Raw genomic sequence first — 24,072 nt, forward strand, 5'->3', positions numbered from 1 at the left:
CGCAGGCTTCAACGAGGACCCCTCGGGTTGCAAGCAGCCTAGTGTTTGCACCCCTCACACACCACATTGGGTAGGCCACCCCTGGAGGGGGACCTAGGCCAGCTGAGCATCTCCTGTGCATGGAAGACGCTTCCAGAAGGACTTGCTGTGAGCAGGCAGATGCTACTCTCTGGTAGCTGGGGAAACACGGCCCCCCTCCAGAAGGGGGGCCTCACAGGCCCACCCACCGGTGTCCATCCATGCTGGTTTAAAGTGACCACAGAGCTTGGGTCAGTTGTAGAGTCCCTGGGAGCCCACTGGGTTATTGGGGGGGAAGAAGCAGGCAAGGTCACCTAGTCATTTGTACCCCCCCCCTCCTCCAGGGATCTTCCCGGGACTGGGATTCAGTGGTGAAGGGGACTCCCTTCCTCTCCCCCAGAGTGCAGTGTCCTTCGCCTCCTCCTGCCAGGTGCCATGGGCCCAATGGGACAGGCCAAGCACCTGATGCCACCCAGAGGGAATTTGAGGGTTTTCCTGGCCAGCTCTCTACCTCCAAGGAGCAACTAAAGCAGCCCATTCAGGCGCCGAATCCTTCCCTCCATGCAGGGATTTTCACTTTGAGGCTTGAACAGGCCTGACCCCTCTCCCTCCCCCCCCAACCCAAGTCTTCCTCAGAGCCCAGACTCCAGGACAGCGGGGGTTGGTACTAGTGACCAGCAGCTGCAGGGGTCAAAGCAGGCTTCGAACTCAGCTCCCACCTAACATAGTCATGCCCAATGTAAAACGCAAAGCTTTTCTCCCAACTGGACCAGGAAGGAAGATCAGCAAGGGCTGGAATCCTATGTAGCACAGACTCTTTGTTAGGTTTAATAAATAAGAGGGCTGGCCAAGCGCTCAGGGCTCATGCCTGGCATCCTAGCTACTCAGCAGGCTGCGATCTGAGCGTTGTGGTTTGTGCAGAAATGTCTGCCAGACTCCGATCTCCAATTAACAGGCAAAAAAGCCAGACGTGGGGTTGCAGCTTAAGTAGTTGAGCACGTGTAGTTATGAGTGAGAAAGCCAATCAAGAAGCATAAGTCCGTGAGTTCTAGCACCAAAAACATAAGAAGGGAGGGCTGGGGCATGGCCAGAGCACCTGTCTAGCAAGCACAAGCCCTGATTTCAAACTCCCCCTCCCCCCCAAATCCTAAGCCTGTGTTCCACTGAGATGGATGGCAGCTGCCACCCATCCTGCCTCCCACTCCTCCATTCTACCTACTTGGTGTCCCCACCCCCATTGTTTGGTTGACAGCTGTGGGCAACCAGCTCACCTGAATCACCAGGAACTAGATACAGCCAACAACCCCTGTGTCCTCCCCCCCCCCCCCCCCCACCCACTACTCCTACTCCAGGGAATTGCAACGTTAACAAATTTTCCTTCCCTGATGGTTTTTGTCACCACCTTGGTCCAGCCCTTTGCCCAGCTCTCCTCATTTACTTCCGGAAGCATGCACTCTACAAGTCCTAGATCTTGGGATGCTGCGTCCCGACCATGGCTCCAGCTTATCCCCCTGACCTGCAGGTATTTCTGCCTGATGGCTTCTAGAAGAGTCTTTGAGTGAGTCTGTTCACGCATCAACTTCCCACCCTCCTCCTCCTCCCGGCTGAGGGCGGCCAGCCTTGGAGAGCACAGACGCTGCTGATAAATCACCCCTTCTCATCTCCCCTACCCCTGCGCACCCCACCGAGGAGCAGCAGCCACACCTGGATGGGGGGGGGGGTGAAGCCTCCCTCCGCTTAATAAGGCGGCGGGTTAGAGAGGCCCACGAACCATAGCAGGGGAGAGCGGACACACACTCCGGCCTCCTGGGCCTCGGTGCTGCGGTCAGCTTGGATAATCCTACCATGCCTGTCCAGCATCTCATCCGTCTGTCCTTGGACAGCCCTGTCCACGCCGTCTGCATACTGGGCATGGAAGTCAGCGTGGACATCAATGGGTAAGGCTGGCACTGTGCTCACTGTCCCTGAGTATCAGGGATTTCGGGGGACCCCAGGTTCGGGTCCCTAGAAGTCCTTCTCTTTTGTCATAGAAAGTTGGCGAAGTCCCTCGGCCCAGGGCTGGCCGGGCAGCGTGAGGGAATCGAGGGCCTTGGCACCTCTCTGTTCCCTGGCGGGGGCTGATCCTGAGGAGGAGGCCAGGCAGCCCTGCCTTCCCCGGCGTCCTGGCTTAGATCTCCCTCGTCCCTGGCCCTCTTCCTTTTCTCACCAGGATAGCTCTGGGGCTCAGACACGGCCGCCCCCTCCTTGGGAGCTGGGGATTTGTAAAAGAGCCTGAGGAGACTGGATGAGGCTGACATTGTTAGGGCCTTTCACCCCCCAGCAGCAGCAGGCCTCTGCTTCAACTTCCCAGGGGCCAGAGGGCTGGGGGTCACCCCCACTCTGCGGGGTGCCTGCCAGCCCGCGGAGGGACATCATCGTCTGTGCCTGACTCTGTTTTCAGGTGCGCCCCCATGGAGTGCACGTCCTTCACCATCCACGGCTCCCCCGGGGTCCTCATCGGCAGCTCGAGCACCACCTTCACGAGGAAGGACACTACCGTCTCGCGTCCGCTCCCCAGTCCCACGCACATGCTGCTGCAGATGCTCTCGCTCAGCTCCAGTGAGGACGAGGACAAGGTGAGGAAATGGGGTCTCACAGAACACCGGGCTGGTCTATGGGCTCTCTCTGGGGTGGGGGGGGACAGGTGCCTCGATGGGGCTCCATCTGGGCCGTAGGGCTAAACTTGCCCTCCCAGTGCAGTCAGAACCGGGTGGGTGAGTTGGCGCCCCGCTTTTATAGCTGCAGGTCCCCAGGCGTCCCTGGCCCAGAACTTGAGGAGCGGGGGAGGGGGAGGCCTTGTCGGCAGCTGGCCGGAGGCGAATGTGGCTGATGGGCCTGTGATTCACTCCCTCTCCTTAAGCTGTGTCCCTGGATGAGCCTCCTCTCCTGGGCTCAGTTGAGGGGGCTCAGCTGGGCCTCACCCACCTGAAAGCCGGTCAGAGCTCAGCCTCTACCACCAGGAGGGGGCAGCAGAGGGGAGGCCCAGCCTTGAAGGAACAAACAGGAGAACCTGCAGGCCGAGGCTCTGACTAATGGCTGGGTCCCTGGCTCAGGATGGAGTTGAAGTCGAAGCCAGGGCTGAAGGGTGGTCTCTGGAAGGAGCGGCTGGGACATGACTAGCCCAGCACCCAGGGGTGTCCCCTCCTCCAGGCAGCTGGAGCTGTCGGATGGCCTGCCTGAGAGAGTCAGGAGACAGGGTCCCAGGAGCATGACAGAGCTTGGGCGATGCCCTGGCAGCCGGGATCTCCTCTGGGCAAGGGAGGGAGTAGAGACACCCCTGAACACACCTGCAGGGCCAGTTGTGCAACGAGACATCAAAGGGCCGGGGTGCCATGGCAGTTTGAGTGCCAGGTCCCCCAGGCCAGCTCCCCAGGAGATGTTGGGAACGCGACACTTGAACCATGAATTCAGGTCACGTCCCTTGGCCTGTGGCTCTGCTCCCGGTGCTCCACAGATCCTGGTGCTGTCTCCACAGGTGGAGGTGTCCTACTTCTGCCCCAATGAGGACAGCCCTGCCGCCACAGCTGTGCTGTACCTCACCAGCATCTGTGAGTACGGCTTCCCCCAGGGACCCGGCCCCGCCCTTCACAGGAGAGCCTTTGCCCAGCCAGAGAAACCCAGGACCCGGCCTATGGCTGTGCCTCCTGGGTTCCTGAGCCGATTGCAATCGGACCTCTACCGCTGCTATGTCTCTTAATACCTCCCTACTTCAGGGTCTGCGGCCTCCAACGCCAGTCCCTTCTTGACAATTCTATCCACCTGCTCCTTCCCAGGATGCTTTGCAGGACTCCTCCCCCTATGGGCCAGGGAAAGTCTTCCAGGCTCACCTGGCTTAGATGCCCCTCCCCCATCCCATCCTCACCCCCAGTCTTCAGCCAGGTAGTGCCGATTAGCTGTCACCTATCCTAACATAGTTTCTTAGGTGTCTAATGTAACAGATGCCAAATCAAAGTGGTTTTTCTTCTCTTTCAAACCTACCTTTCTAGTAGCTTCCCTGGTGCAGTCTGTGGTCGCTTCGGCCTGCTTGCTGCTCAGGCTGGGAACCTTGGAAATGCCTTTAGTCTCTGCTCAGCCTGTCAATCTGTGGGTCTTGATGAACTCTCTCTTCCCATGCTCTTACCCTGGTCTAAGCCTCCATCCCTTGTCTCCATAGGCACATCTCCCTTTGACGCTGCTGCTTTTGCTCTTCTGTAGGTCTTGGCTTGGTCTAGCAGCCAAGCGTGTGCGTGCGTGTATGTGTGTGAGTACATGCTAGTTCTGGGGTTGAACTCAAGGCCTTCCACCCTTGCTTGGCTTTGTTTGCTCAAGGCTGGCACTCTATCACTTGAGTCACACTTCCCATTTTGGGCTTTTTTTTTTTTTTTTGCTGGTTAGTTGGAGATAAGAGGCTCATGGACTTTTCTGCCCCCGGCTGGCTTTGAACCTTGATCTCCAGACCTCAGCCTCCTGAGTAGCTAGGATTACAGGCATGAGCCACCAGTGCTCAATTAGTGCCTCTGTTCCAAGTCTTCAACTGCTTTTGTTAGGCAGATCAAAGCCAGTGGCTAGCCACAGCTTGTGGATCATGTCCAGTCTGGATGGTTGAGATTCCCCACTTGCTTTACAGACGTCTCCCTGGACGCGGACATCTACCGTGATGGGCAGCTGGAGATGGCAAGCGACAAGCTGGCAAAGGTGGGGTGCTGCCCAAGAGCCGGTGGGGCCCGTCCCTGCCCCCACCCGACCTCCAGAGCCTCGGTTACACTGCATGTCAGGACTGAAGTTGATTAGTGGCTTCGCCCCAAGCCAGGTTTCCAGCAACTCTAGACACTCCTCACCTGGTCAGCTGGATCAGGGTTCACTGCCAGCCTGGTGGGGCGCACCTCTTCAATTTGCCCCACTTGCCTGGCACTAGGCTAGGTAGAGCTGGGAGCCTGGATCAGATCTTCCCTCTCGGCTCCTGGCCTGAGGCGGACACCTCAACCTCTGTCCTGACACGTTCCTAGGGCCGAGGGGAAAGGCTGGCTCTGGCCTTGGTAGACACTGGCATGGGAGGAGCTGAAGGTATATGTGGTGTCTTCCTGAGTTGATATGCGTATCGTTTGCAGAAAAAGTGGGTGTGGGGGCCCAATGGCTGGGGCGCCATCTTACTGGTGAACTGCAACTCTGTCGATCTGAGCCAAGTCACGGACAAGGCCATCTTCTCCAAAGGTGAGCCTGCTGGCCCCTCCTCCGACCCCTCCTCAGCCAGGCCCCACCCCGGACACAGGCAGAGTTCCTTTGGGTGGAGCAGGTCTCCATTCTTGAGAGTTGGGTGGTGGTAGAGTGCTTGCCTAGCATCTGGTCCAAAGTCCTAGGTCTTGTTTTTGTGCCAGTACTGGGGCTTGAACTTGGGGTCTAGGCACTGTCCCTGAGCTGTTTAGCTGGTATTCTTATCACTTGAGCCACTGCTCCACTTGCAGCTTTCTGTTGGTTATTTGGAGATAAAAGGCTCATAGACTTTTACCTGCCCAGACTGGCTTTGAACTGTGATCTCAGATCTCAACCTCCCAAGTAGCTAGGATTACAAATGTGAGCCACTGGTGCCACTCTGTCCTGTTCGAGAGCCCTAGCACCCCCCACAGGCATACCACATGTACCGATCTCCTCCACAGCTGTTTTGTGGTGACAGATCATGTGGCTTTGTGGGAAGAGCCTAGGCTATCCTGGGGTTTGAGCTCTGGGCCTCACACTTGCTAGACAGGTGCTCTTCCACTTGAGCCATACATCCAGTCCTTTTTTTTTTTTTTGGGTCCGGTCATGGGGCCTGAACTTTGGGCCTGGGCGCTGTCCCTCAGCTCTTCAGCTCAAGGCTAGCGCTCTATTACTTGAGCCACAGAGCCACTTCCAGCTTTTTTTTCTTTTTGCTTATGTGGTGCTGAGGAATGGAACCCAGGGCCTCATGCATGCAAGGCAAGCGCTCTACCACTGAGCCACCTTCCCAGCCCCACATCCAGTCCTTTTGCTCTGGTTATTTTTGAGATAATTCCTTTTGGACCAGTTAAAACATGTACTATCACCTGTTTATGCTTCTGATTGTAGCTGGGATGATGGGCATGTACCACCATGGCACAGATTTTTTGTTTGTTGTTGTTGAGATGGGAGTCTCACTTTCTTGCCCAGGCTGGCTTGGAACTGTGATCCTCCCAATCTCTTGGCTCCTGAGTAGCTGGATTATAGGTGTGTAGCACTGAGCCCAGCCAAACACATAGGCTTTAATGTCAAGATGTCAGTGTTCCTTTGCACCAACCTCCATCTTGGTTTCTGTCACTTCCAGCCCTGGGACACCAGGGTCTGAAGTTGGTGTCTTTTCTTTTGCCCAGAAATAAAGACTCTGGCTGAAGTGACTCTGAGTGTCCAAGGCCCCAGCAGCACCTTAAAGAACTATGGGCTGGTCCTCCACACCTCTGAGGAAGAGGCGAAAAAGATAAGAGTCTACTGGCCCCAGGGTAAGGATCCCAACTCTAAGTCTTCTTAGGCCCCCTGGGGGCTGGGATGAGATGGGCCCTCACCACCTCTAGGTCTCAGAAGGGTCCTGCTGTGAGCCCAGAGCTTCAGACCAGGAGCTGCCATGGAAGGAATCGTGTCCTGGAATTCTCTGCTGTCACCCTCACCAACGTAAAATCGAGGTGTTGGCACCTATTCTGTAGGATTCTTGCAGCTAGGAGAGGAGCAATTTGTTCTAGCTGATAGGACAGCCATAGCCTTAGAGAACCTCTCCTCCCAATAGCCTTCACCAGAGGAGATATCTGTGTGTGTGTGTGTGTGTGTGTGTGTGTGTGTGTGTGTGTGTGTGTGTGTGTGTGTGTGTGTGTGTGTGTGTGTGTGTGTGTGTGTGTGTGTGTGTGTGTGTGTGTGTGTGTGTGTGTGTGTGTGTGTGTGTGTGTGTCAGTACTAGTGCTATAACTTGGGGCTGTGAGTTGTCCTTCAGCTTTTTCCCTCAAGGCTGGGATTCTACCACTTGAGCCCACAACTCAACCTGGGGCTTTGTGGTGGAGAATTGGAGAGAAGAGTCTTTGTGGACTTTTTCCTGCCCAGGCTGGCTTTGACCTGAGATCCTCCTGTCTCAGCCTCCTGAGCAGCTAGGATTGCAGCTGAGCTGCTGGTGCTCAGCTTCCCATCTGTGTTCTGGAGACCCTTGCTATACCTAGAAACCCAAGTGGTGTGCCTGCCCTGGCACCTACATCCCAGGCAGCCCTTCACCCCCTGCCTGCCTGCCTCCCCTGGAGGTAGGCACTCACCCTGTCCTGCAGCCTGCTGGTCGGGTGCTGGGTTAGCAGTAGACATGTCTGCAAGTCACCCTTAAGTCTTGACTTGCAATGCCTGGTGGCTTGGTTGAATGCCTGAGTTTCTCAGGTTGAGATTTAACTGAGTCAGAGTCTATGCTTCCTTCCCTACTGATGTGTGGGCCTCAGTCTGTCATCCTCCATGCCAGAGCCTCTTAAGTCTGAATGCATTGCTAAACGTAGAAGGAATCTGAGCGCATGCAGAACAGGCTACGTGGATTGGTTCTCATATGCTAGGGATCAATCATGGAGAACTGGGTTGTCTAGGCCTAGCTTAGGCTAGGAGGGCTACACTAGCTGAGTCATCCAGTATAGAAAGCCCAGAGATGCCCTGGGCCAGACCACATGATCCCCAGAAGCCTCCCAGAGGGACACACACTGTACTTAACCATGAGTACCCTGCATAGTGACCCTCCTGGTCCAAGACAGGGACTTGGACTTGGGATCTGATGCTTTTGCTCATTGGCTGGTGCTCTACCACCTGAGTCATGCCTCCAACCACAACCTGTTCTCTCATTGAGAACCCTTATTAGAACCAGGCGCTGGTGGCACACAGCTGTAATCATAGTTAGGAGGCTAAGATGGAAGGATCAAGATTCAAAGCCAGCTCAGGCAGGAGAGTTGATGAGACTACTGGCTTTTTTTCCAGCAAATTAGAGATCTGAAGATGGGGCTCATGGGATAGAGGTACCAGCCTTGAGTGAAAAAGCTAAACAAGAGCGTAAAGCCCCAAACTCGAGCCCCAGTACCAGCACAAACAGAATGCTTGGGAAGAATGCAGGTTAGGGAGAAGTCAACATGGGCTTTCACAAAGACCTCCAAGTGATGCTAAAGTTGACATAGTCTAGAATCTGAGGTTTCCAGAGAAATAGACACAGCAGACAGCTGGAGAAACAAGAACCTCGAAAGCATGGTAGCACGTTCTACTGGAGTAAGATAGCCAAGGATATGGCAGATGGCGATTGGTGGGGGCTTGGCGGTAGACTCTGGCCTAGCCTGTGTGCAGGCCCTGGGCCATCCCCAGTAGAGCTAAGGTTGCCACATCCTAAAGTGAGACCTTAGGGTGTGGCAGCTTGTCTTGCTGTTGAGATGAGATTTAAAGACCTGGCTTAAGCAGAGCTGAGGTATTTTTCCAAAAGAGTAGAGGAGGAGGAGCTGGGGTTGATGGTGCGTGCAAGAGAGCAGAGGTGACCCGGGTGCCTATAATCCTAGCTACTCGGGAGGCTGAGATCTGAGGATTGTGCTCCACTGTCATCCTGGTAGGAAAGTCAGACTCAGCCATCAAAATACCAGAAGTAGGGCTGTAGTGCCAGTGGTGAGAGTGCTAGCTTTGAGCACCAAAGCTCAGGGACAGTGTCCAGCCCCTGAGTTGAAGCCCAGGGCCAGTGTGCACACACAGACCACCAGGGTCTGAGAAGGGGAGCAAAGAGGGAGCAAGCGATGAGGAAGATGTCAGAGCTGGCATGGGCATAGACTGAGTGAAAGGGTCAGGACTGGCCTGTCTGGAGATGGCATGTGGACCGAGACTATTGGCGTTGACACCTAAGGTGGTACAGAACGTTGAAATGAGGTTAAGGATGTTCTGTTCTGTGGTGTCCAGGACCAGGATGGCCTATAGACTGAGGGCAAATGGCATTATATGGTGGCATGTGCTCCATAGGAGGTGATTCTTGGATGATCTGTGTCACCTCGAAGCCCAGTGGTTCATGGCAGGTAGAAGAAAGCGTGGCCAAATTGCCAGCATTTGCCCTATGCCCTGAGGATCCCTGGAAGCCCAGCCCAAGGGTGCTGAGCCCAGAGAGGACCGGGGCAGGAAGAGGCTCTGTTAAGGTAACTGCTGTCTGACCCATAGGGCGGATGGTTCCCCCTCCCTGTCTAATAGAGGGACACCACACTCCACAAATGAACTGCGGTGGGAGGATACATGAGAGCCTGTGAGCTAGAGCCAATTCGTCTTGATCTGGTCAGTCCAGATCAAGGCAGTGAAATAGTGGTTTTGTTTTTGTTTAGTGGTGGTAGGGATGAAAGCCAGGGCCTTACTCATGTAGCTAAGTGCCTGTCACTAGTCATAACCCCCAGCCTGCTCAAAATGTGAACTGTGCTTAAACAGAGCAGGGAGCTGGTGGCTCACACCTGTAATCCTGGCTACTCAGAAGGCTGAGATTCAGAAGACTGAGGTTCAAAAGCCAGCCTAGGCAGAGAAGTCTAAATGGCAAAACAGTGAGGCTTAGGGATGGCTCAAGTGGTAGAGCACTGGCTATGAGCAAGAAAGCTTAAGTGTGAAGCCCAGAGTTCAAGTCCCCTTCCTGCTATAAAGAGTAACGAGGACTGGGTACCTGTGGCTCACACCTGTAATCTTAGCTACTCAGGAGGCTGAGATCTGAGGATCACAGTTCAAAGCCAGCCTGGGCAGGAAAGTCTCATGAGACTCTTATCCCTAATTAGCCAGCAAAAAGCTGGACGTGGAACTGTGACTCAAGTGGTAGAGCACCAGCCTTGAATAATAAAGGTAAGGGTTTGCCACAAAAACGTACACAGATGGGTCCCTCTTGACTTGCCTGCCCTGTGGTGAATCCTCTTGAGAGGATTGGCCAAGAGGAGCCTGGTTCTTCAGGGCAGGTGGCGGTCTTGCACCTGGTGACCAGCCATGGTCCAGCCCAGGTCTCTGGGAAGGCCTCAGTATCAAGAGGGCAGGGTCTGTGCTGGGGAATCCCAATGGAAAACTCTGCCTTGTCCAGTCCTGTGTCTTTCCCCCAGGAGACCTGGTTTGATGGGGAGTGGGGGGTGAGGGTGGGGGATTGAAGCTTCAAGTTGCCAGGAGTGTTGTTAGCTGAGCACCTGAAGCAAGAGGGGAGAGGCTGGGCCTGTGGCCAACATGGGGAGAGGGAGGAGGTCTGCCTGGAGGTCACTGACCATAGCCAAGCAAGAAGCCAGCGTCTGACCAGGAATGGCTGTGTATGTGGGAGGAAGTGGAGGCCTGAGGAGGTGGTGACCAGATCGTTCTGGGTCTTGGTTGGCCGGCATAGTCAGGAGTCCCTGGGGCAAGAATCCACCCGAAGGCTTTGTACAGAGAGCAGGTGTCCACACAGCAGCTGTCATGTCAAGAATGGGTGAGGAGGGCGGAGGTCACCATGCATCCAGGCAGGAGGTTGGAGTGGACAGGTGGGCAAAGTTGGAGGCTGTGGGTCAGATGATCTCGTGATAGATAAAGGCAAAGCTTAGGATCTAGCCATGGGAGGCCCCCATGGTGTGTGGGGTCACCTGCTTTTCATCTTAGGAACAGATTTCAAATGAGATCATAAGAACCTTGCATTTTGTTGGTTTTTTTGTTTCATTTTGATGGTTTTGTGCTTGTCTTGGGGCATGAATTCAATGCCTGGATGCTGTCCTTTAGCTTTTTTGCTCTAGGCTAGTGTTCTACCATTTGAGCCACACTTCCACTTTGGCTTTTTGATGGTTAATTTGAGATAAGTCTCATGAATTTTCTGCCTATGCTGGCCTTGAAACTTGATCTTCAGGAAGTGGTGCTGTGGCTCCCACTGGCTCAAGTGGTAGAGCGCTTGCCTTGAACTGGAGAGCTGAGGGACAGCGCCCAAGCCCAAAGTTCAAGCCCCACAATCCACCAAAAAAAAACAACAAAAAAAAACTTGATCTTCAGATCTCAGCCTCATTAGTAGCTAGGGTTACAGGGGTGAGCCACTAAGTACCTGGCTAAAATCCTGCTTCCCTTTTTTTTGGTCAGTCGTGGGGCCTGAACTCTGGGCCTGGGCACTGTCCCTCAGCTCTTCAGCTCAAGGCTAGTGCTCTACCACTTGAGTCACAGCACCACTTCGGCTTTTTTCTACGTATGTGGTGCTGAGGAATCGAACCCTCATGCATGCAAGGCAAGCACCCTACCACTGAGCCATCTTCCCAGTCCCTACCTTCCCTTTTTTTTTTTTTTTTGCCAGTTCGAAGTTTGAACTTCAGACCTCACATCTTGCTTGGTTTGCTCATTTGGCTGGTGCTCTACCACTTGAATCATGCCTCCAACCTAGCTTTTCTCTAATTGGAAATAGTCTGGTGGACTTTTCTGCCTGGGCTGGCTTTGGGCTGTGATCCTCAGATCTGTCTCCTGAGTAGGTAGGATTATAGGCATGAATCACTGCCCAACAGACCCCATATTTTCCTAGTGCCAGTCCTGGGACTCGAACTCAGGGCCTGGGCACTGTCCATAACCTCATGGACTTTCCTGCCCAGGCTGGCTTTGAACTGCGATCTTCAGATCTCAGCCTCCTGAGTAGCTGGGATGACAGGTGTGAGCCAGTGGCACCCAGCAGACCCTGCCTTTTCTTTAGAGCTCTTAACTTGGGAGTGGCATCTATCCTTTCTTCTACTGGAAGTTTAGCTTTCCCAGCTGAGGCTGCCTTTGTACAAAAAAAATCTTGCTTTGAGGACTTTACTAGATTCCCCCCTAAAGCTGGATTTGTGGATCAGATGTAGAACCACCTGCTGCGAGTCTTTGCCCGACTGAGCCCTGCAAATGAAGGTATTTCCACATCCCTGCCTCCTGATAGATCTTGGGCCTTCACTGGGTATTGGTGCCTAACTGTCCGATCTTTATAAATAAGAGCTGTTCAGCTCCTGCCTGCCTGGAGCTCAGCCTGGCTCCTGGCCCCAGGCAGACGCCAATTCTCCAGCTAGCCAATGGGAGAAGCAGCGCTGGGCCACTTCAATGGCCATTGTCCTTCTGTCTCTAGAAGATGCCCAGTCTACGTTCAAGCTGGTGGTGGGCCCCAGCCAGCATTTCCACACCTTGACACCCCTGGAGAGTATGGAGCAGACCTTGTATGCGGAGGCCATTGACTTTCCCAGCAGCAGCTTTTCGGGTCTGATTTCCTTCTCTCTCTCTCTGGTGGAGCAGCCTCAAGACTCGGTATGTCTGTTGCCAAGTAGGTAAGGAACCCTGGGATGGGGAACGAAGGGGAGGAAAAGCATCTTCCACACCTGGGCGGGCGGTAGGAGGTTTCAGTGGAAGACAATGGGCTTCAGGCCCCGAGGAGGGGAGGGGAGAGAGCAGAGCCAGCTTACCACTGCCCTTGTCTTCTGTCACAGGCAATCCCCGAGACCCCGATATACAAAGACACTGTAGTGTTCCGGGTAGCACCCTGCATCTTCACGCCCAGTACCCAGATGCCTCTGGAGGTCTACCTGTGCAGGTAGGACCCCCACCCCCAGCCCAGGACTGCCTACACTACACCCTAAGTGTGCAGATGGAGTTGGTTAACTAGACAGCTCACTAGGAGACCGCATCTGTCCATCTAAACTGCCTGGACCTCCTTCAAGAGTCTGGGCAGGCCAGGCGCCTGTGGCTCATACCTGTATTCCTAGCTACTCGGGAGGCTGAGATCTGAGGATCATGGTTCAAAGCCAGCCCGGGCAAGGAAAGTCCGTAAGACTCTTATCTCCAATAAAACCACTAGAAAGGGCTGGGAAGGTGGCTCAGTGGTAGAGCGCTTGCCTTGCATGCCTGAGGCCCTGGGTTCAATTCCTCAGCACCACATAAACAAAAAGAAAAAAAGCCGGAAGTGGCACTGTGGCTCAAGCAGTAGAATGCTCGCCTTAGCTGAAGAGTGAGGGATAGTGCCCAAGCCCAGAGTTCAAGCCCCATAACCGACCAAAAAAAAAAGTCTGGGCAGGCATGGAGGAGTCTGAGAGTCCTAGATACAGCAATGCGTGGTGCGGTCTCATCCATGGTGTGGGCTGTGGGTTTTTTTTTTTTTTTTTTTTTTTTTTTGCGGAAATTGGAACAGGCAAACAGCATGATTTCAGGCAATATAAAATACTTTGGGATTCAGTCTTCCTGGAATCCTAGTTACTCAGGAGGCTGAGATGTGAAGATTGAGGTTCAAAAATAGCCTGGGCAGGAAAGCCCATGAGACTATTTCCAATGGATGGGGACGCTTGAGTCTCCCAAAAGGGTGGTATTCAGGCAACGCTTGACCCAGTTCAGCCACCGATCATCTGCGAGATGGGGAAAGGGAAAGGATGGACAGCCCACCTTGAAGGACCTGGGTCTGTCCTTTGGCTCTCCTCCCCGTTACTCGATGCTGTCTCTGTACCACTTAAGTCACAGCTTCACTTTTGGCTTTTTGCCTGTTGATTGGAGATAAATATTTCTCATGGACTTTCCTGCGCATGCTGGCTTTAAACCTCAATCTTCAGCTTCCTGCATTAAGGAATACAGACATGAGCCACTGTCGCCTAGCTCTTTTCTTGTGTGTGTGTGTGGCAGTACTGGTGGTTTGAACTTGGGGCCTTAAGCTTCCTAGACAGGCACTCTACTGCTGAGTCATGCCCTCAGCCCTTAGCACCCCAATTTTTGACACTTTAACGAGTATGGCCTTGTTCACATTCAAAGCACAGGGATCCATTTTGTTCATAAAACTGGAAGATTGGGACTGGAAAGGTGGCTCAGTGGTAGAGCACTTGCCTTGCATGCATGAGGTCCTGGGTTTGATTCCTCAGCACCACATAAACAGAAAAAGCCGGAAGTGGTGCTGTGACTCAAGTGGTAGAGTGCTACTCTTGAGCTGAAGAGCTGAGGGACAGCGCCCAAGCCCAGAGTTCAGGCCCCACGATGGACAAATAAACACAAAAACTGGAAGTTCTTCATGCGCTTAGGGCTTTAGATTCCATATGGACCCACAGTGGTGGCGCTGTGTGTGGCGGTGCTGAGATGCCAGGGGCGTTCATGATCCTTCCGTGGTCCCCATGCATCTACAATAACCTTCCTGATCACCTCTAGAGACCACTTAGCTTCTTGGGGAACAAGAGACTCCACCAGTCCTGGGGTTGGAGTTGGAAGAGCCCTGGGGCAGGAAGACATGCAGGGGATGACTGATGGACAGGGGATAGGGCGGGGCTTTCCTGGGCAGGCGGTGCGTGGCTACTGTGCTCACCAATGGGCTGGCAGAGGCCCTTGGCCCCGCCCTCCGGGACAGGGTGGTTGGGAGCAGCGAGGTCAGAGGCGGCTTCCTTTCCCATGGCAGAGAGCTGCAGCTGCAGGGTTTTGTGAGCTCAGTGACAGCGCTGAGTGAGAAGATGAATGTCCCGGTGGCAACTGTGTATGAGGATCCCAACCGCCTGGGCAGGTGGCTCCAGGTAACACCCTACTTGGGGACACATGGGGGAGGGGGGTCAGGCAGGGCCACCGCACGCGTGACCCACACAGGCTCCATGACCCCTCTTTCATGGAGAGCTTTGCTGAAATAAGTTGGCAAAGTCCTGTGGACATGAGAAATAAAGCTTAGAGCTCAGCCCCCTACCAACCCCCTTGCCCCTCACCCCCAAACCCTGGGTGCCATAGGCTCCGACGCCCTCACTGCAGGCTCTGCATAGCGCTAGGCCCAGAACCACCCCGGCTCTGACAACATTGGAGCAAGTGCCATGGGCTGGTGCGCCACGCTAAGGCCAGAGAGAAGGCAGAATGGAGCAGGTGCATGGGTACCTGGGCTCCAGCAAGGCCCTGGGCTCGGAGCACAGTGAGAAACCAAAAGCGAGATGGTCAGTTCTCAGACCCACCTAGGCCGTTCAAGGAGGCTTGGAAATCCTTGAATGAAAGCCAAGAAAGCAGGGAGCTACTTGTGCAAGGATCGCTGTCAAGGAGGGCTGGGCACCGTGTGAAGCACAGGCCAGAGGTGGGCAAGAAATCTAGAACAAGATGCATTTTGCTGAAAGGGAGGACACGTCAGTGAAAGGTTGGTTTTAGGTTTTAAAAGGACACCCTAGAGGGGCTGGGAACATGGCTCAGTGGTAGAGTGCTTGCCTAGCATGCATGAAGCCCTGGGTTCGATTTCTCAGTACCACATACACAGAAGAGGCCGGAAGTAGCGTTGTGGCTCAAGTGGTAGAGTGCTAGCCTTGAGCACAGAGAGGCTCAGGGACAGTGCCCAGGCCCTGAGTTCAAGCTCCTGGACTGGCAAAAAAAAAAAAATCACTCTAGAGGGGAGTGGCTTTGCGTTCTTATAATCCCAGCCTTTGTTTGGGAGGCTTCGGAGAATTCTGTTTGAACCAGCCTCCTGCCCCTGAGAGGGAAGTAAAATTTACAGGAAGCAGTGAGGTCCTTTTGCGTCTCTCAGGGAGCTGGGCATGGGCAGGAAGGTATGACGACCTCACAGTCCCTCCCTGTATCCTCTAGGACGAGATGGCTTTCTGCTACAGCCAGGCACCCCACGGGACCATCTCCATGGTCATCGATAGCCCTCGGACTGACAAGCTGGAAGATTTTCCCATGAAATACTCACTGGTATGTGTGGGGCTTGGTTTGGCTGGGCTGATAGTCCAGCCTCTTGCTGCTGTCCAGTGCTGGGGGGGGGGGGTGGTAGGGGTGATGTGACAATCGAGAGAAAGGAAGAGTGGGGCTTGCAGCCACCCCCTCCTAATACCCCTGTCCCCTCTCCATCCTCCAGAGCCCCGGTATTAGCTACGTGACCCACTCGACAGAGGACCATCAGGTGGCCAGCCTGGACTCCGTGGGGAACATGATGGTATCTCCACCAGTCAAGGCCCAAGGGAAGGATTACCCCCTAGGCAGGATCCTTATTGGCAGCAGCTTTTACCCCAGGTGAAGTCAACAGACCGGAGGTTGCCCCAGACGCCTTCAACAATTGAGGGGAGCCAGGCACTGGAGGCTCACACCTGTAATCCTAGCTATGCGGGAGGCTGAGATCTGAGGATCAAAGTTTGAAGCCAGCCTGGGCAGAATGAGGCTCTTCAGCAAAAAGAGAAGTGGCGGTGTGGCTCAAGTGCAGAGTGCCAGCCTTGAGCAGAAAAGACCAGATGAGGGCAGAGTTTGAGCCCTGGTACTGGCACAAGCACGCATGCGTGTGTGTGCACGCACACACACACACACAGGCAGGATGGGGAGTTCTGGTAGACATCAATTTAAGCTGAAGCAAGGGTCCTTGAGTCTTCTCACATGAATCAGACTAGAGGTAGAAAAAAACAAGCTGTTCTTTCCTGGGTCAAGTGATTGAATAGAAGAAGCAAGCACAATTCAGTGTGGACGTTTATTTCCACCAAAGAATATGGTTGGATTTCTGCACGGCCATTCATCTGAAGCCTGCTGACGGGTGAATCTGGGCTTGATGTGGGAGCATCCGGTCATGTCCTGAGCTAGGTCAGAAGTGAAAGGTTGTGAGCATCCCCATTGCATGGCTCAGCCTCCTCCAGCTGCGCCAGACCAGATGCTTAGCCAGCCGCCAGCTCAGACCCCATTCTTTCCATCTTCTAGTGCCATGAGCCGGACCATGGGCAAGAGCCTCCAAGCCTTCCTCTACGCCCAGCAGGTCCAAGCCCCGCTGGAGCTCTTCTCAGACTGGCTGATGACTGGCCACGTGGATGAGTTCATGTGCTTCGTCCCTGTGGAAAACAGCAGAGACACAAAGGTGGGGGAGGGGGTGGAAAGGGTTTAGCAGCAGACGCAACAGCGGAGCCCCTTAGAACCTTCTAGGGGGCGGGAGGGGTGTAGCTTCTGATCCCTCTTGGTTTCCAGGACTTCCGGCTACTGCTGGCCAGCCCCAGTGCCTGCTATGAACTGTTTCAGAAGAAACAGAGAGAGGGTTATGGAAATGCGACTCTGTTTGAAGAGGTCAGAACTGACCAGCTCATTTCTAATGGTAAGGGAACCCCTTCTTCGCCATACCCTCCCAGATGGCCAGCCTCAGCAGAAGGGAGATAGGAGAACCTGACTGTGGATGGGGTGCCTTTGGAGGCACCCAGCACCAAGGGGGACTCTGCGGGAACTGTGGTCCACACAGCTCCAGAAGTGCCGGGCATTTGGGTGGCACATGAGAACTTCTTTACATAGCATGTGGTGTGTATGCATGTGTGTGCATATGCACACAGCCCCTTGCAATACTGACTTCCTTCAGGGGGTGCTGGGTTGGGTGTCTCAGTCCCTTAAAGTACCATGTAAGTGGACACATAGGAATTGTGTGGCTGGTGCCATGGCATAAATGTAGGAACACATAGCCCAATGCCAGTGGCTCATGCCTGTAATCCTAGCTACTTAGGAGGCTGAGATCTAAGGACTGTGGTTCCAAGTCAGCCCGAGTAGGAAAGTCCATGAGACTTCTCTCCAATTAACCACTCAAAAATCAGAAGTGGAACTGGGTGCCTGTGGCTCACACCTGTAATCCTAGCTACTTGGGAGGCTGAGATCTGAGGATTACGGTTCAAAGCCAGCCTGAGCAGAAAAGTCCTTGAGACTCTTATCTCCAATAAACCACTAGGAAACCAGAAGTGGTGCTGTGGCTCAAATGGTAGAGCTCTTGCCTTGAGCTGAAAAGTGCAGGGACAGTGCCCAAGCCCAGAGTTCAAGCCCCATGACTGACAAAGTCAGAAGTGGTGCTGTGGCTCACAGTGGTGGAGTGTCAGCCTTGAGCAAAAGCTCGGGGATGACGCCCAGGCCCTGGGTTCAAGACCTAATGATGTCACATGCACAAATACACAAGTAGGAATATGAAAGTGGACCTTCCCCAGACAAGGAGAAAGGATTTTCTCCAGAAAGGGTAGTCCTTTAGACACTCAAGATGTGAAGTATAGTCTGAGAGTCAGTGGATTTGTGTCTTGGAGGTAAACAGAAGTGTGGTATGGGCTGGAGTGCCGGTGGCTCACACCTGTACCTCCAGCTACTCAGGAGGCTGAGACCTGAGAGGATCATGGTTTGAAGCCAGCTTGGACAGGAAAATCCAGACACTTATCTCTAACCAGCACAAAGTGAAGTGTAGTACAAGCCTTGAGCAGAAAAAAAATATGAGGCCCTGTGTTCAAACCCTGTTACTGTGTGGGATGTGCACCCCTGTTCAGGCCTCCTGACCAGTTGGGATCCTCCTGGCCACAGGAACACAGTAGAAGATGGCCTTTAGTGTGGACCACGTGCACAGGCCCATGACAGTCACCCCAGAGCTGATGTGCAGGTTGGCATCCTTGCCCCAGAAATGGCAACTAAGGAATGAAGTTAACGTGTGTCTCTCTGGGCTGCACAGGCCTAATAACAGCCCAGGGGACCAGCTGAGGGGCCCAAGGCACCCTGCAGCTGTGTTCTGGGCTACCTTGCTCAAGGCAGGGTCATCACCTGCTGGCAGTAAATCTGCCTGGGATTTCGGATGCAGCCCCCCGCAGGACCAGCCAGGCCACTCAACCATGGTCACTGGTCCCAGGATGCAGCCCATTGGCGGCATCAACTCTGGATGGTTCTACCCATTCCTGACCCTCCCAGGCCTTTTCCTACAGGGCGCAAGGCCAAAACCATCGATCAACTCCTGGCTGATGAAAAGTTGAGGAAAGAGAATGACTACGTGGAGGTAAGCCGGGTTGTGGGAACTTGTCCTAAGAAGGGGCTGGCATTGTGGGCTCCCTGGGAAGGGTCTGGCCCCTACTGGGGGTGGAGGTAGGAGGCAGCTGCCAGGCCATGGGTGGCCTTCAGGAGGGATCTAGACTTCGGGGATGAGGGAGGGGGAAGGGGGAGAGACTGGACCTAGTGGGAAGGATTGGAGGTGGCCAATCAGGGACAATTTCAGTCCTGTGGGGGCAGTTTGCCCCACCCATCTCCATTCATATAAGGCTGAGTGTCGAGACCACTTGTCTCTTTCCAAGTCAGAAAAGCCCTGACAGTCTGGACCAGCTCCAAATTGAGCACTGACAATGCTCTGGTCATTGTGTGTGATGTCTGAGGCCTGGGGTGACACTACAAAATAGAACCCGGCCTGCCTACAGGACAAAGAGGCTCAGAGACTAGGCAGCAGTCTGAGATGAGGTTGAGCTGAGTCTGAACCCAAGTTCCCAAGTTCATGTTCTCGTGTGTGTCTGTGTGTGTGTCTGTGTGTGTGTCTGTGTGTGTGTCTGTGTGTGTGTCTGTGTGTGTGTGTGTCTGTGTGTGTGTGTGTCTGTGTGTGTGTGCGTCTGTGTGTGTGTGTGCGTGCGTCTGTGTGTGCGTGCGTCTGTGTGTGTGTGTGCGTGCGTCTGTGTGTGCGTGCGTCTGTGTGTGCGTGCGTCTGTGTGTGTGTGCGTCTGTGTGTGTGTGCGTCTGTGTGTGTGTGCGTCTGTGTGTGTGTGCGTCTGTGTGTGTGTGTGTGTCTGTGTGTGTGTGTGTGTCTGTGTGTGTGTGTGTGTCTGTGTGTGTCTGTGTGTCTGTGTGTGTCTGTGTGTGTGTGTGTGTATATATATATATATATTCTGGGACATGAACTTGTCCCTGAGTAATTTTGCTCAAGGCTCTATAACTTGAGGCACAGCTCCTCTTCTGGATTTTTGCTGGTAAATTGGAGGTGAGTCTCATGAACTTTCCTGCCTAGACTGGCTTTAAACCATGATCCTCAGCTCTCAGCCTCCTGAGTAGCTAGGATGACAGGCATGAACCACTGGCACCAGGCTGGCTGTGCTACTCTTTTTTTTTTTTTTTGGTCCGGTCGTGGGGCCTGAACTCTGGGCCTGGGCGCTGTCCCTCAGCTCTTCAGCTCAAGGCTAGCACTCTACCACTTGGGCCACAGCGCCACTTCCGGCTTTTTTCTTTTTGCTTATGTGGTGCTGAGGAATTGAACCCAGGGCCTCTGGCATGCAAGGCAAGCGCTCTACCACTGAGCCACCTTCCCAGCCCCTGGCTGTGCTACTCTTACTGGTGTGCTTTCCTAAGGAAGATCAGCTGAGTTCAGATTTCCTGACAGGCCCGAGTTCCACCTCTCCTCCTTCCCCTCATCCTGCTGTTGCAGTTCTGAGGTGCCACGTAGGGGTCGCCAGGCCCCAGACCTCTTAGATGACTCACTGGCTTTGAGAAGTAGTGGCTCCTGGAGAGATGGCCCCCGCTTCTGGGAGGAAAGACTGAGTTCTAAGGAGGGAAGGGCAAGTTTGTTTTATTTTTTTGTCGGTCGTGGGGCTTGAACTCTGGGCCTGGGCGCTGTCCTTCAGCTCTTCAGCTCAAGGTGAGCGCTCTACCACTTGAGCTACAGCGCCACTTCTGGTTTTCTGGTGGTTTATTGGAGATAGGAGTCTCATGGTCTTTCCTGCCCGGGCTGGCTTTGAACCGCGATCCTCAGATCTCAGCCTCCTGAGTAGCTAGGATTACAGGTGTGAGCCACCAGCGCCCAGCGGGAAGGGCAAGTTTTGCCCAAGGTGTCATGGTATCAAACTGGCTTTGCTCTGGATCCTCATGGCTCCCAGGCAATGTGCGCTCTGCCGCTCTGCCCTGTGCCCTGACCTCTGCAGAATCGGAAGAGGCCACCTGAACTGGGTATTGGCTGGTCGTGGGGGCCAAGACAGTGTCTCTGAGCGGCTGGCTGAATGTTCCCATTGTGATACCCCATCTCCAGATCCACGGGGTGCCCAGGGACTGGGGAGAATGGGGAGGAGCTCAAGGCGGGGACTGGCTACTTAGGCAGTTTCCTGGGCTTGGGAGCCCCTGCTTGTTCTCTGAATTACCCAAGTCCTCACTCTGGGGGTGGGTGGTGGGTGGGGAGGGAACTACAAATGGGGCAGAGTCAGGGCTGGAAGCTGCCCAAAGCTAACTGGCCTGGGCTCCTGCCTCCTAAGCCCAGGCTTTTCCTCGGAGCCCTGGAAAAGGAAGGAGGCCCGCTGTGTTTATCAGGGCCTGTGGGACTCCTGCATGCATACACAATCTCTGTGTCTCTGTCTCTGTCTGTCACTGTCTGTCTCTGTCTCTGTCTGTCTCTGTCTGTCTCTGTCTGTGTCTCTGTCTCTGTCTCTGTCTGTCTCTGTCTGTCTCTGTCTGTCTCTGTCTGTGTGTCTATATCTCTGTGTGTCTATATCTCTGTGTGTCTGTGTGTCTGTGTGTCTCTGTCTCTGTGTGTCTCTGTCTCTGTGTGTCTGTCTCTGTGTGTCTCTGTCTCTGTCTCTGTCTCTCTGTCTCTCTGTCTCTCTGTCTCTCTGTCTCTCTGTCTCTCTGTCTCTCTGTCTCTGTGTCTCTGTGTCTCTGTGTCTGTGTGTCTGTGTGTCTGTGTGTCTGTGTGTCTGTGTGTCTCTGTCTCTCTGTCTCTGTCTCTCTGTCTCTGTCTCTCTGTCTCTGTCTCTCTGTCTCTGTCTCTATCTGTGTGTCTGTGTGTCTGTGTGTCTGTGTGTCTCTGTGTCTCTGTGTCTCTGTGTCTCTGTCTCTGTGTGTCTCTGTCTCTCTCTCCCTCCCTCCCCCCGCCTTTTCTCCCCCGCCCCAACCATGGCTCCAGGCACAGAACAGAAGGAGGCTTCCCATTTCTGATACTTGGTGTGTCCCCCCAGAAATGCATCCATCTGAACCGTATTCTCCTGAAGAGGGAGCTGGGCCTGGTGGAGAAGGACATCATCGACATCCCCCAGCTCTTCTACCTGGAGAAGCTCACCAACATCCCCTCAGACCAGCAGACCACCAAACTCTTCGCCAAGCCCTACTTCCCTGACTTGGTGAGGGCCATGGGGCATCGCTGGCTGAGGAGGGCTGGACCAGGGGTCAGGGCACAGCAGAGAGGAAATGGGATGAGGGTCTTCTTGCTCTTAGGATGGGAAGTGACCCCAGGAATGAAGGGCTGGACTTGCAGGCCTTGGGCCAGGCTCTATCCAGGCCAAGTACTTCTGGGCTCTTGCTTAGCCCAGCCTCGCTCATCAGTAGCCTGAGGGTTCATGGAGGATTCCTTCACCGATGAGAAGCAAGATGCTGGCGGTCCTCAAGGAAGTTTCTTAAGGACAGGGTCTTCTGTTCTGTCCCTGGAGTCCAGAACAGCAATGTCTGGTGCATGGAAATAACATTGTTTAGTGAGGATGAATGGAGGGGCCCCCTCTGCCAACAGTGGTTTGTCTCTGTCCCTCTCCTGCACCTGTGACCTGTCACTTAGGTCTGAAATCTGAGACATCTGCATAGATGCTTTAAACACCTGCTGAGCTCCTCTGGGCCCTGGATACCCAGGCTCCACCCTCACCCAGCACCATGCAAGTGCCCCTGGGAGCCGTTGGGAACCATTGGTTGGCAAGCCATCTCTGAGGAAGCGTTATAGATAGGAATGGGGCCTAGTGGCTTCTGCCTGTAATCCTAGCTACTTCGGACATGTAGATTGGGTAGTCTGTAGTTCAACTCAGGCCAACCCTGGGCAGAACGTTAGCAAGACTCCATCTCCACCAGCAAGGTCAGTGGGGTAGCCTATGCCTGTCAGCCCTGCTACAGTGGAGACAGACACACTGAGGGTGTGGCTCATGGTAACACACCATAAGTTCAAATCTCCTATTGACAAAAATAGGGCGGGGCACTGGAGGCTCACACCTGTAATCCTAGCTATTCAGGAGGCTGAGCTATGAGGATCACTGTTTGAAGTCAGCCAGGGAAGAAAAGTCCCCTTGAGAATCTTCTCGCCAATTAACCACTCAAAACCCAGAAGTGGCACTGTGGCTCAAAGTGGTAGAGTGCTAGTCTTGAGCAAAAGAGCTCAGGGATAATGCCCAGGCCCTGAGTTTAAGCCCACAACCAAAAGAAAAAAGGGTTGATATTACAAGGGTAGAGGAATGGAGGATGTTCAGTACATAGGAATATGGCAAAGCTAAAACTATGGGGCCAGAATAACAGATACAGAAGAAGGAATAAGTAAAACAGCACGGCCAAATGCTGGCCACACAGAATTTGGGTTTTGCATTTGAGAAATATTAGAGGTACTGAGAAAGTAGAAGTTCGCGGAGATGGATTAGTAATGTCTGCATTGGCACAGGCCTTGACAGTACCTCACTGAGATCCATTAGTGATGTCTGCATGGGGGAGGCCTAGTGACTAGTGTTCTGAGCTTGCTCTCCCTCACCTAGCCCATGGCACGATGTACTTGGAGGAAAAGGCATCTTTTTTCCATCCTCAACTAGTCCTTGCTCCCTCTTTCTAACAGCTGCAGATGATCGTGATGGGCAACAATCTGGGGATCCCCAAGCCCTTTGGGCCCCAAATCAAGGGTATCTGCTGCCTGGAAGAAAAGGTCTGCCACTTGCTAGAGCCCCTGGGCCTCCAGTGCACCTTCATCGATGACTTTGACTGCTACCTAACTGACGTCGGAGACTTCTGCTCCTGTGCCAACATCCGCCGGGTGCCCTTTGCCTTCAAGTGGTGGAAGGTGATGCCTTAGCCCCAGGCCTTCCTTGGACCTGAGGCCCTGCTGCACAATGAAGGGCCTGACCCCAGCTGCAGGCTTCCTGGCCCAGTGGGGACCCTGGAGAGTCAAGGCCAAAACACCCCCCTTCCTGCCTGGTTTACCCCTGTCCTTGAGATCCAGTAGAGTGGCCATTACCATAAGCATGAACCCCCTGGAGGGCAAAGGGGAGCTAAAGAGGAATAAAGCTCCAGCCTTTCTGAAAGCATTTTGTGGCAACCTCCTTGCTCCAGAGGAGGGCTGAGTGACTGGGGGCAAAGGGCCCCTGCTCCTGATTGGTGGAATGGCAGGGAGGGGGTGGTGGTGAAGAGCACGGCTACATCCCTAGCTCTCCTCTTCTACAGTGGGAAGTAGCAGGATTGCTGCCTCCCAGTTCGAGCACTCAGCCATGCTGGGTCCAGGCTCCAGGCTGGTATAGAGGTTCCCCGTGGGGCCTGGAGATGAGGGGCTGCAGTTCCCATCCCATGTGAGCAGCTGGCCTCAGCAGGTAGAGAACGTAGTCTCCTTAGAGGGACAAGGTAAAGCTAGTCAGGCCTGGGCTGGCCTTTGCTTGGCCCACAGTGTGG

The 24,072-nt window shown here is 54.1% G+C and overlaps 1 protein-coding gene across 2 annotated transcripts; it reads left to right on the top strand.

Moving 5' to 3' along the window:
* The first annotated feature begins 1,863 nt into the window (after positions 1–1,863).
* Positions 1,864–23,482, top strand: Padi6 (peptidyl arginine deiminase 6). Of its 2 annotated transcripts, none has more exons than XM_042669776.1 (16): positions 1,864–1,955; positions 2,459–2,633; positions 3,533–3,605; positions 4,664–4,731; positions 5,145–5,259; positions 6,399–6,524; positions 12,104–12,276; positions 12,456–12,559; positions 14,393–14,504; positions 15,541–15,648; positions 15,812–15,966; positions 16,636–16,789; positions 16,897–17,020; positions 18,639–18,709; positions 21,630–21,791; positions 23,249–23,482. In XM_042669776.1, exons 1-16 carry the CDS (start codon positions 1,864–1,866, stop codon positions 23,480–23,482), a joined length of 2,046 nt encoding a protein of 681 aa, XP_042525710.1. The 2 variants fall into 2 exon arrangements, with proteins under 2 accessions (XP_042525710.1, XP_042525711.1); XM_042669777.1 differs by having other exon boundaries at positions 5,145–5,247; positions 12,101–12,276; positions 16,636–16,801.
* Positions 23,483–24,072: the final 590 nt, after the last annotated feature.

The sequence above is a fragment of the Dipodomys spectabilis genome, unplaced genomic scaffold (assembly GCF_019054845.1).
Source record: "Dipodomys spectabilis isolate Male_0828 unplaced genomic scaffold, ASM1905484v1 ptg000504l, whole genome shotgun sequence".
Lineage (NCBI taxonomy): Eukaryota > Metazoa > Chordata > Mammalia > Rodentia > Heteromyidae > Dipodomys > Dipodomys spectabilis.